The sequence below is a fragment of the Penicillium vulpinum genome, assembly GCF_028829585.1.
Source record: "Penicillium vulpinum strain IBT 29486 chromosome Unknown utg000002l_segment0_segment0, whole genome shotgun sequence".
NCBI classification, from domain to species: domain Eukaryota; kingdom Fungi; phylum Ascomycota; class Eurotiomycetes; order Eurotiales; family Aspergillaceae; genus Penicillium; species Penicillium vulpinum.
The window spans coordinates 819948-832393 of NW_026643242.1; the positions used below are offsets into that span (position 1 = coordinate 819948).

The window sequence follows — 12446 nt, forward strand, 5'->3', positions numbered from 1 at the left end:
TCGCTCTCGTGAGGTCTCGTTTCAATTTTCTCCAGGACTACCTCTAACAATAAAACAAAATGCAGACTATGGAGTATCTCAACAGTGAACCATCCGATCCCCTATGAAATCTCAAAAATTCCGACTAACAGAGTTCTATTCTATCATTGTAATCCATCAATTTATTGTCCCGACATCTTCTTAACAGGGCGGGGAATTCAGGAACGCCAAGTCCGGGGATTTTCCTTTTGTTTAGAAGTGCCGATCAAAGGCTCTATGTCCAACATATTATCATCAGCGATAAATGCCAGATATGTACGATGCTGCTGGTTGCGCACCAACCTAGTAGGACGAGGAATCCTAGAGCACCAGGCCCGGCTCGTCTGCGGCTGAGGTTCCTGCAAAGGCTCGGATTCACGCTCGTCTTCATTATCTGCGCTATCATCAGCATATTCAACCAAAGCGGCACTAGGTAAGTGAGACGACGACGGTTGCACTAGGACTGGGATGCGTGTCGGACCCGGGTGGAACGATGCACGGGTCTCCCGGTTCTCAGCCCTACTAGTCAAGCTGGGAGACTGGGAGACCTGTGTTTCCATATCAGGTTCCTCAGCCTCGCTTCCGTCGATACTACTGTCATCTTCGTCGCTATATTGGAGTGCATCGCATATTTCAGACCAACGACGCTGTCTCCGCAATTCGCGGAAAATAGACAGGCGTCGTATCAGTTGATCAAATCTGCATTGCAGGCAACTTCCTTCAAGTGGGAAAGGTGTTACAGTTCGGTGCTCTCCGGTGCACTCATAACCCTGCTTGAAGGATTTGTTGCACGCAATCAGGGAAGTTGACCCCGGGTCTGGGTGCTGGCACATGGCAAAATACCAGGTAACTGAATGACACATGATGATAGATGATAGTTGATAGCTGATAGTATGTAGATTTGGGATGTTTGTAAATATTACTCACAGGAGTTTACCTGAGAGTTATTGAGTGTGGATGGGATGAGTGTGAGAAAGGATAAACTTCATTCCCTTTATACTCCTTGTCGTGTGGGCATCTGCCGATAATCTTTTTGTTGCGGAAAACCTTTGTCGAGGATTCAATTCATCAGGGTTCTTAATAAATAATGATATTTCCGTTGCATCCATTTGCTGCAATCATGTTTGTAGTTATTGTCCTAGATAAAGGCATTGTGTACAGGCCATATTTGGCTCTTTGTTGCTATAGGGAAGATAGGACTTCCTTTGTTCATAACCTTGTAGGCATCATAATAAGTGGAATATTTCTGACTAGTAGTGACTCATTGATTTTGAAAGCCCCCTCAGGTTAGCAAGTTTGGAAGGGCCGTGTCAGATAGGTGACCTGAAAATCACAGTAAGGTGGAATGGACCTATGCCTGATCGGGCAAAATGACGTGAGTTGCCTATTTGTAGTTTTTGTTACGAGCCAGATGTTCAAAAAAAAAAAGTGCTGTTTATTCAAAATACTAATCATAGGGAAAGGAAAAGAAGAAGAGAGCAGGGGATATCTCATAAGCTTGTCCCCCGCTTTCTTCTTTTTCTTTCCTCCCTATACTTAGTATTTTGATATGGAAAGTTCTAGCTACTCTATACAGTAATGAGACACGAAGTATATATATCACTTGGCGTAAAGTACCGTATAGGTAATCTAACAGGAATCTTGATACTCTGCGTCTATTCTCAATGTAGTACAGTAAACCCTGGCATTAGGGTCTGTGAAACAATCGAAGAGTGTAGGTGGTGACACCAGTTTTGGGAAGTACTGTAGTCGATTAGCCAGTTCCTGTATTTTACATGACGCCAGTGAATCCTAATTGATGTAATTTACGAGAAACTAATGTACATGCTACCTCTGTGCCTCTCTTCCGTACCATCCATCCCCAACAATATTGTCAGATTACATAGCTCGTAGAATCCAGCTTCTACAACTCTCTACTCTTAATCAAGCTTCTCACATTACACCATGCACTTCGACGTAGCCCTCTCCTGACAAATATGTTTCTTGCCTTTTCACCCATACACTACTTTCCAGCGTTACCAACGTTAGGCTTGGCAATATGGCTCCAAGAATTTCCCTTCTAAAGCTGCATTCAACCGTGACATGATAGAGCGCCAATCACCGAGCACATCTCAAAAGGTCGAAGGAGCTGAATGCAGTAAGTTGAAAATGGCCAATATTCGCAGACACTTGAGGCAATTTGGAAGTATCCACGCACCCTCAACTAGAATATGCCGGATAAGCACTGTAACAGCACGGACAATTGAGGCGCTCTGCGATCACCTGTCCGAAAACCCTGGTCTTTACCTAGATGAGATGGCTTTACTCTTCTGAGATGTGTTCCACACCGCGCTTACGGGCTCCAGTGTCAGAAGAGGACTCATCACTGAAGGTTGGTCTAACATGATTGTTCGGCAGCCGAAGGTCTGGGGACTGCTAGGGTAGAGGATATACGTGTCCTGGTGATCTCCTACATAGTTCCAGCCCTCTGCAGCTCGGGTTATTGCTATATACTATGAACGAGCCAGCGGGTATCCTATCAGTAAGCAGCAGCGGTCGAAATAATAAGGACCAATCGAAGAATCCCAATCCCTGCAGTAAATGGCTGATATTTTACAAGAGTAGCATCTTAGCCTGTCGTGGCACTTTGCCAAATCTCCACAATGAAGGCGAAACAAGAAGGTCTCGAATAAGCCAGGCGCCACTCAATTCTTATGCAAGTTGACGATCATTCATGTCGTGGAAACCACGGGTGTTCAGACTATGAAGGGTAGCATGCCACGTAAAGCCATGGACGGGTAAGTGGCAGCTAGTTCCCACGCCCGAGAAGGCAGGACCGGTGTGGTGGAAATCCAGCATGGAAACATACTGTCGTATTGCGTAGAAGTGAACTGCAGGGGATCATGTGAGAAGAAGCAACATGAAATATAAAAGGGTCGCATGGGAAAGCCTTTTCCAAATGCCAGACTTGATAAGACTCTAATTGTCAAAGAATATCGCACTGTGCTGCCCAGTTTTCGAAGATCTCCCAATTACTACTTGATTTCATAAGAGCAAGATCGAGAGAGATCCCACTCGGCGTTTCATCGAAAACATAATGACAAACGCATCAGTTGTGAGAGGTAAAGGACAGCGGATATGGAGCACTGATAATATCGAATGGCATGGCTTACAATGTATCACAGAAAGGCTTTACTCAGCCAAAAATGATGAGCACAAGTTCCCAGTGAATTACGTGTATGACTATCTGGGACGATGCACTGGATTTCTTTCGCTCCCCAATTTGAACCTGAACGAACATCTTCAATCAAAAAGGTTCTTACGGATGGGTAAATTCAGCAGCCAAAAGAATGTTGAACGAAGCGATCACGGAATTGACCTGCTTCCTCTGGCAGCCCAGCTGCCATGGGCCACTGGCATTCGCTCATGTCGACAATCAAAATACTGGGAACTATGCCTCGATACAACACGTACGCTCCTCGAGCACTTTGCAGCTGACCCATCAGCCGCGAAAGTATTTCGGTCGGGAGTGTCACTCGCGGAGATGTCGCGCCAGGAGCTTGGTAAAAAGATGGAGGATGGCTGGGTCAAGTTTGCGCCCTACTTCTTTTCCGATAGCGACCCAAAACGCATGCGGATTTTGGCTGTGCTTATGGTTTTCATCTTTATATTTGATGGTACGGTATCGCTGGCTAAGTTATAAGATATCTTGCTGACTTGGTGTATCACGGCAGAATTTTGGGAGATGCATGATGCCAGCTCGGTAAGTCTACGAAAGATCAATTATGACGGAAATTATATCCTAATGACGGCGGGGGTAGTTCAATATTGTGTATGAGCAGTTTATTGTTCGTATGAAGTCAGGGTTCACACCTCCAGTAGAAGACAGGACCCCACTGTTGCTGCTAATCGACCAGATAATGGCAGAAATCAAGGAGTTGGATAATGCTTCTGGTCACTTGGCTGGTCGCTTGATGTTGGACGAGATGGTAGCTTTCTTTTCGCGGCCACCTCCTTCGAAAGCATACGAAAACATGGAAGACTTCTTGTTGTATCGACACAAGGACGCAGCAATAGAGTACGGAGCTCAAGTCTCAATATTGGGAATTTTGTTTAGCTGATCCTTCCAGTTTTGTCCTGGCATGTACCGCGTTCAGCCTCGATTTCCCCATCGACATCAGAAGTCCGAAGTTAGCGAGATACTACCGTCTTGTGAAGGATCATGTCTCAATTGCGAATGATCTGGGATCCTGGGCCAAAGAAAAGCGCGCCTATGACAGAGGGCAAGTTTTATATCTGATCAATACAGTAGACGCCATCAAGAATTTTCTGAGATTGGAGACGGAAAATGCAGCAATTGCGATGGCGTATGCCCTTCAACTGCAGGTCGAGACGCAGATTGATGATGAGATCGAGTATCTTATTGCCGAAGACTCCCTCACAGACAATGAGTGGCGCTTTATCGATGCCACATTACTTGTGCTGAGTGGCAACGTTATGGCATCTATTGTCATGTCGCGATATGGAGGGGAGGAGAACAGGCTGATGAAGGATGCTAGTTGATAGAAACTATTGAGAATATGAGTGGGACCGACTGCTAAGTGTGATCCAGAGAGCTATCAGAAGACCGTGGTTGATTTTATTCTTATCGCAGTTGGTAATGAAGATTCTTGTTATTTGATCGTCACCCGCCAACAGAGTAAAAATTGCGAGAAGCAGTCTGCATATATATTTCTTCATTTTATAATAAAGATAAGCCTAAGCCCGTAGGTAGTATGATGGCGGCTTCAAATGTATCCCTCAATATAATTGACAGTGCTGCTGTTCACCGAAGGTAAGAATATTCAGAAAATACAAAGAGTCCGCTTTAGACAAGTAGTGAGATTAGTTTCGAACTTCGCTGCAGCGTAGCTGCACTAGATCTCCTCTACGGTTAGGCCTGAATGCCGGAAATGTCCCTCTGCGCTTTCCCCCCTTGCCCCAACCATGTCAACGCACCATTCGAGGAAGTTATCGAATCCTTGGTCAGGGCTTTCTTCGTAGGACTGCCAATGACGTCGAATGAAGGCTTTCAGCTCAGCAAAGAACTCCTCAATGGGATTTAATTTTGGAGAATATGGAGGCAGGTACACTAGCTTGACACCGGCTTCTGAACACATATGGTCTATTTGGTCAGAGTGATAAAATGACTACAGAATTTCTAGCACATTTTGAAAGGGGAAAATCGTATCTATCTCGAGATACTTAGCTAATGGTTGGAGGGGGGGGGGGGGGGGGGGCATGAACTTTGATTGATTGATCGATTTCATTAAGACTTTGGGAACGACTACTAGTCTAGCTAAGGGGATTGAGTGAAAAAAGCAAGAGTTACATTGCACAAGAAACTCTGGAAATCCAGCAGGCACCTAGTAGCCTGACGCTCCGACTTCCTCCTTCCCCTCTTCGTCAATAAGAATAAACCCTTCATCCGCTTCATCGGCTTCTTCAGCCTTGCCTTTTGCCATCTGCTCTTTTAAAACAATATTCTCACATCCTAGGGGTATTACAATCATATCAAAAGGGCTGTCATGACTATCAAGAGATAGTCCCCATATTGAAACTCGATTGATCCTCAGGCGGTAAAAACTACCGTCATTCACGATATGAAAATCCGTAAGAAATTCCTTCTTTTCTTTTTTTGTAAGATCAAACCCCCGAGCTCGGTGGCAACATCCACATGTCACCATACAATGTCCAGCTCCAAGCTGTCGTGTCTTATCAATCTTGCGATCAACGCAACATCCGCAGCTACGGCTACAGCACCCTCCCCTCCTCACGCAATCCTCGACCAAAACTCGGTGCATATACCATAGAGGATGTGATAGCCATAGGTAAAATGCTCGTATTAGCGGTCCCTCCACAAATGAGCTTCGGACTTTCCACCACTGTCGTTCCAGTAACCAATATCTCTTGTTTAAAGCCTGAAGCTCAGCTTGTATATTATTCCTATAGATTGGCCAGCTGCACGTTGTTTCGGGCTTCTTGGCGAGGATCTGCTCTTCCTGGACAGTACTTCGAAGGTCTTCTTCTATCCGGAGAAGCTTAAGCGCTCGATCGGTGTAAAGATACTCTTCTTGGCGAATCACGTTCCGCCGATACCGTTGAAGAGCATCAATATCTCCACTCTGTTCGAGCTTGATTTCATCTTGAGTTTTCTCTCTAGGCAGGGTTAAAACAGTTTTTGATTGAGTCGGCTTTTCCGCAGGTTGCATATTGAGGACAGGTTATATTCGTATAGAGAATAGAGACGTATCTAGTTGAAAGTAACCTAGTTTAGGAGATGAGGGAAGGCCATCGTTAGAATTGAGGTCTACCTGGTGAACGACTCATCCTGATGTCAGTAGGGCGGCGGCAAGAGGGACTTCCCGAACGAATCAAAAATGAAAACAAAAACATACAACAGCTTGAGTATGACCATGGTCACCTAGCGCCCACGGTTCGGGCGTGGGCGGCTCGCCGCTCTATTCAGGGTACTCAGGGCAGATATTCACACCTCCACCATCTTGTTCTCTTTCCTCATCAGAAGGAACCTAACGCTATTCATCATGTCGTCACACCGTGTCCAGCCCTCAACAAGACCACTGGAATGTGAGAATATCAAACTATGCCTCTATCTGAAATACTTTTGACTAATCTTCCCAGTTTGCCCGAATTGTGCTAGCTATTTGACCATCTTACCCCGTGCTACCGATCCAGTTCATGGATTTCAAAACTATTTTACTTGTCGAGCATGTCTATATATCTGTCTTGTGTCCGAAAGCGAATCTTGCGAGGATGAATCTTGCAGCGACGAGACTGCTGACGACGAGACTGCTGACGGCGAGACTGCTGGTGACGAGACTACGGACGATGAAGCTGTGGACGATGAAGCTGTGGACGATGAAGCTGTGGACGATGAGTCTCCCGTGGATCCCTTGAAGTCATACATACATACCGCAGTCCAGGAGATGCAAGATATCCAAGATGGTCAAGTAACTTCACTCTTGGCTGATACGAAATTCCCCTCCCAGGCTTTGATGCATCCAAAGCAGGATGAAGGTGTCTATCTTTCCAACATACCTCTAGGAAGGGTGGTTCAATATATGATCACAAAAGTTCTCGAGACAAACTCGCAAAAAAGGCGCTATCAAGATTTTGTCAACAACCGTGAGAATATCGAAAATATTTTGCTAGGTTGTCTAACTATGGCCACTTTAGCCGTTGTTCGGTGTCAATTGATTGGCCCCAACGAGCTGATCAAGATAGGGGGTGATCCAGAGAGTGACCCCAACGCAGGAGTCTATCTTCATATCCTTCTTATACCAGGTCTTATGTATCTCTATACTGGGTAAGCAGATGACCTTTCCGAGCGTATTAGATACCATAACGACCCAGCATTTCGGAGAAGACACCCATCGCTGCATTACAAAATATGGGAATGGCTCGAAGAAACTGGAGAACTTACCTCTGTTTTTGTGAAGGTCGCAGGTTTCAAACAGAAGTTACGAGGCGAATTAGACCAGCTACTCCTAAACCTCTTGGAGATGTTTATAGCATGTGTGTTCCAGACGCTCCGGTCCTCCGATCTAGAGTTCTACCTACCTGATGAGGTTGAAATTTGCTGGGGAGGACGAGGCCTAAATGTTGCTCTGCCTATCTGGCAGGGCTATACGTTAAGAGGGGAAGAAATTCCTTCATGAGATCGGACTATCTAAGCAGGATTTCACAGCTGCACTACATAGTCAAGATGTCCTAGTCCGTGAATGGGCTATGGAGGTCCGAGATGCCTACCAAAGTCTTCGAAATCACCCTGATTCAAGAGTTCAAGAAGTTTGGGTCCAGGGATTTCAAAAATTTCGAGATGCCGCTGCGAAACGCCTTTATTCTCACCAGGATCGGGAAGATATCTCTAGCGATCCCGGCCATTCCCTCTATTTCTTTGAAGAAGGGAGATTGTCCTATGGAAGGGGCGGTAATCGAAAATGGACTATTGAGCTACAACAAAAGTCTTTTAAGAGTGCCCAAGAATTCCTTTCCTCTGGGAAGCAAGTTGGATTCTATAGGACTGGTGAGAGGGGTATATTCAGTGTTTACTATTCTCTTTACAATATCTCCCTTTCTACCGTTTTCCACCTCTTAAAGGGGGACGGGGATACTATCCCTGAAAAAAGTGGCTATGTTCCGGGCAAATCAGTTTTCCTGAAACCGATTCTACTCACAAGACCAACCCCATTACGGTATACACAAACTGCCCTTCTGAATGACCCAGCGAGCAGACTGATTATACTCGCGGATATCGAGCCTGGAGATGGCACGGGTCAATTCCACCGTTTAGAGACGAATTCGGAGGTAGCCCCTTCCAAGTTCAACCGGCTTGTGGACCTTATGGAAGGGATTTGGTACGAGGAGTTAAGATCTTTACCTCGTCGATGGTTCCAGAACAAATAGTTAAGGGTACATACAAACTAGCGGTAGTTGAAGAATGATAAGGATCTAGAGGAGTTTTTAAACCGTAACTGATAGGGGCTACCTATGTAATTAGGTCTGATATAAATGTTCTATAGTTAGCTATTCGAGAATTTCCCTTTTAAATCATTATACAAGGTGCGAAAGTTATTGGTGGTTATCATAATAACAGCAAGTGTGGCCGAGTGGTTAAGGCGCTGTGTTTAGGTAATCATAAAGTTGACTACAAATCCGCAGTTCTAACGAGCGTGAGTTCGAATCTCACCGCTTGCAAAATCTTTTTTTTCTATCTAACTATAGATGGAAAAAAAAAACTAGTACGGAGTACACTGCACCAAGTATTTTAGAACCTAAGGTACTTATCGTACTTCACTAAGTTTTATAGCTATTAAACACTATCAATTAAAATATAAATTACAAAGATTTGATCATTAGGAAGCAGTATTTACAGTGAAACCAAGTAAGCATAACAGAGTTAATATACATAGATCTATCTATAACTACAATTATCTAGATATTGAAGAGGGGAACGCTCAAGGCAGTATGCTCTATGGCATACGGGTCGATTCAGCAGCTGCAACCAGGCCGTCTACCCCCCATGGCATACAAAGCGAACCGGGACAGTAAACCAAGGAGTCAGCCAAGAGAGGTGTAGGAGTGTGTATTGTCAATCTGTAAACTATCTACTACTTGTAACCTCTAAAGCACTAGTTGCACTAACTGCTTACATAAATTATCCGCTTGCACAAGTGAGAGGATAGGTGCCGGCGCATAGTAGTGGAGGACCACGTCCCCCACTACAATATATAGTATTGTATGGTTCCATTAACGGCGATTACTAAGTTTCTGCATGGCAGAAACTCCATTGTCAAATTTGGTCCAAATCGGCTGCCGTATTACCCCGGTGGCGGTCAGCCACAGTCAAACCCAAATCACACTACGGAGTAGAACATAAGATCATCCTAAAATTTAACCTCTTTTCTTTTTAGCTATTGCTACGATGCCAATCATAGAATTGATATATAAATTAGGCGATGTGCTTATTTAGAGAGCTCTATATACTTTCATAAGTGTCAGTACGGGCTGCTCGCGCACATGATCCACAGTAACCACACAAGCTAATGTTCATTCCCGTCCCTGTTCATAAACCTTTGTCTACCTACATACCTATGGATAGCCTGCCCGTAGCCTGCCTGATTCTCTAATTTCTAAGACATCCGTTCTATCTGGACCTACATCCTGACATAACGGGCTTATATCGGCATGCCACCTCACCATCTAGGTGTTTGACCGGATGTAACAATGTGGGGTCATTGGTATAGGTCTCAGGTAGGTGTTCCAGGAGGTCAGTTAACCCTAGATAGGTATGCAGGGGTTTGGTAGGCCATAGTTCATTCCATTTTATAGTTAATTCTATATAGCTTTGATACCTCGTTTCTTTCTGCATGCTTAATACTTATGATTACCAATATACAGAGTGGTAACTTTTGAGGCATATAGGCGTTGTGGATAATCGCTTACGACGGGATACCAGGGATGAGAATAATTCAGAACAAGATATCGGAGTTAAAAATACAATTCTGATGCAAAACTTGCCTGACTTGTGCACTACCCACCAGCTGGCCTAGGAGCTCATAAACGAAGATGAAAGTCTAAGCAGCCTGGTGGGTCTTTCAATTAATGGTCATGCTATAACAGGAAGTGCAAGACACAAATGTGTTCCATTTGGCCCGTCATGCTCAAAAGGATTCCGCAGCTCAAGGACCTGTTCTTTGCAATATAGGTAGACAGCTATCACAACTCCGAGTGAAGATCTCCTGGAGGTGTACCGGACGATAGCCACATCGACAATGACTTTCAACAGGCTCAGTAACATCATATATTTTCTCGAACAGCCGCATATTGAAGTAACCAAGTCATTTCACGAACGCACTTCCATGGAAGCTATATAGCTAGAGATACTGATGTAGCATTACATGATTGTCTGGTTCTTTCGTCTGTCTTTTTAATCTATCCAACCGGCCATCCACCCTGCCCATTTATTCAGACACCAACGCAAACAAAATACCGCAACCATAGGCTCGAGCATGAGCTCCCCACCAACGGATTCCAGCGATTGAATTCTGTGGCCGTAATGCCGTACTGCTGCTGAATTGACCAGCAGCTGTCTCCGTCCTTTACCTGGTAATACCCCTTACAGGTGTCGATAATTCCTGGCATAGGCTGGTGGAGCTCCGTTGCAACACAGTAATAGTACCCAGGGAGGAGGTTATCACAGTTCTCCCCAACAGCGGGGTTCCACCGTTTGAACAGGGGCAGGGAATAAATGTAGCGGAACTTTTGTCGCGCAATGATTTCGCATGTATCCCCGTTTTGGGCCTTATAGAAAGTTACACAGGTTGCAGTGAGACCGGATTGAGTGGGGGAGGGACCTGTTGCGGATGTGGTTGTCGGTGGTGGTTTGGTCGTGGTGGTGGTGGTGGTTGTTGGGTTGGGAGTATGGCCGATGACACTGACGCAGGCATAGGTGTTGGCCCACAGGCCGCTGCAGGTGGGACCGACGGCTGAGTTCCAGGTAGCAAACTGGGTAGTCGTGATTTTATACGTGGCAGCGATGGTATCGCAGATGTCTCCCGACTTCACCAGGTGGAAGGCATCGCAGTTGTCGACCATGCCTGGTTGGATCGGGAGGGGTGTTTCAATGCCGTTCGTCGGGCCCGGTGGTGTACTGGTTGTTTTTGTTGTTGTCGTCACAGGGTTATGGCCGATTACACTGACGCACAGATAGTAGCTTGCCCAGAGCCCGGTGCAGTCGGGCCCGACAGAGGGGTTCCATTCGATGAACTGTGCGGTAGTAATGCCGTGGACGGAGGTGATGGAGGGACATGAGTCTCCGACCTCGACATAGTAGAAGGCGTTACAGTTGTCCGCCATGCCTGGTCGTGTCGGCAGCGGTGTCTCTATGCCATTGCCGCTTGTCGGTGCTGGCCCTGTGGTTGTGGTGGCAGTGGTGGTCGGAGAAGGTCCAGTGCCACCTGCAGGGGCTTCAACGCAGTAAGACCGTCCGGTCAAATAGTTGCCACAGTCGGCAGTGATGGAAGGGTTCTGTCGGCTTGAGGTCAGTGAGAGCTTGGGTAGTAGAAATGCACGGGCTGAACTTACCCAGAGGAGGAAGTCCTCCATGCTAATGCCCCATTCGAACGGCATGTCTTCGCATGCAATGGCCCCGTCGTCATTATCCCACCACCAGGTACAGGTCGAGATGGTGCTGGGGTCCGAGGGCAAATTGGGGCTCGCAGCTTTCAGCGTCGGGGGCCGTGCCTCGACGCCGCATAGGGCAAGGGACAGGGCAAGAAGACCAGCCAGCCGAGACGAAGACCGGGTCATGGTGAAAGAGAAGACGAGGAGAAAACGTCTGAATGGGGTAGCACGATTGTACCAAGAAGACACTCAAGCAACGACAGAGAAGCAGTGAGCGTGATGGGAGGCTTTATACCTCACATCACTGCGGCGCAGAGTGGGAAAACCGCCAAAGACTTGACCTCAGGGCTCCGTAGAAAGAACACTTCTGTTGGGCTGTCCACCGAGTATCGGACTGAGATAGTTGCATGATACGTTCAATTTGCCGGCTTTGTTTACCCCAAAAGCCACTCATTTTACGAGTGGATAGATAGAGAGCAAGGGTTACATTCAATTTCGGTTGTGAGCAAACTAGTCGAGTATAGAGGCAACTAGTCTAGTATAGAGACATTCCTTGGTCCCAATCTCGCGCTCGAAGTGCCGGCGCAAAGATAGTATGTGTGGATCCGGTATGATGCAGGGACAGCCAAGGAAAATTGAGCCCCCACGGAGGGATCCGGATGGACGAGTGGGGGCCACAGGGGCGAAACATTAGGGCATCAGAAGTCATGGGATGATGCAGAACCTGGCGCAAGAACGGCGTAGAAACGGCATAGGAACAGTTC

General features: G+C 46.3%; 5 protein-coding genes across 5 annotated transcripts; 2 read left to right on the forward strand and 3 right to left on the reverse strand.

The window, feature by feature from the left end:
- Window positions 1-197: 197 nt before the first annotated feature.
- N7479_003394 (uncharacterized protein) lies at window positions 198-881 on the reverse strand (the record flags this gene model as incomplete). Its single annotated transcript, XM_057251091.1, has 1 exon — window positions 198-881. The coding sequence occupies one exon, from the start codon at window positions 879-881 to the stop codon at window positions 198-200; it is 684 nt and encodes a 227-aa protein (XP_057110416.1).
- Window positions 882-3322: 2441 nt separating this feature from the next.
- N7479_003395 (terpene synthase family protein) lies at window positions 3323-4560 on the forward strand (the record flags this gene model as incomplete). Its single annotated transcript, XM_057251092.1, has 4 exons — window positions 3323-3674; window positions 3732-3760; window positions 3819-4075; window positions 4128-4560. The coding sequence occupies 4 exons, from the start codon at window positions 3323-3325 to the stop codon at window positions 4558-4560; spliced, it is 1071 nt and encodes a 356-aa protein (XP_057110417.1).
- Window positions 4561-5881: 1321 nt separating this feature from the next.
- Window positions 5882-6248, reverse strand: N7479_003396 (uncharacterized protein; the record flags this gene model as incomplete). Its single annotated transcript, XM_057251093.1, has 2 exons — window positions 5882-5945; window positions 6004-6248. The coding sequence occupies 2 exons, from the start codon at window positions 6246-6248 to the stop codon at window positions 5882-5884; spliced, it is 309 nt and encodes a 102-aa protein (XP_057110418.1).
- A 333-nt stretch (window positions 6249-6581) lies between these two features.
- Window positions 6582-8463, forward strand: N7479_003397 (uncharacterized protein; the record flags this gene model as incomplete). The annotated part of the gene is made up of 4 exons (XM_057251094.1): window positions 6582-6624; window positions 6679-7182; window positions 7234-7363; window positions 7758-8463. 4 exons carry the CDS (start codon window positions 6582-6584, stop codon window positions 8461-8463), a joined length of 1383 nt encoding a protein of 460 aa, XP_057110419.1.
- Window positions 8464-10524: 2061 nt separating this feature from the next.
- Window positions 10525-11868, reverse strand: N7479_003398 (muramidase family protein; the record flags this gene model as incomplete). The annotated part of the gene is made up of 1 exon (XM_057251095.1): window positions 10525-11868. The coding sequence occupies one exon, from the start codon at window positions 11866-11868 to the stop codon at window positions 10525-10527; it is 1344 nt and encodes a 447-aa protein (XP_057110420.1).
- Window positions 11869-12446: the final 578 nt, after the last annotated feature.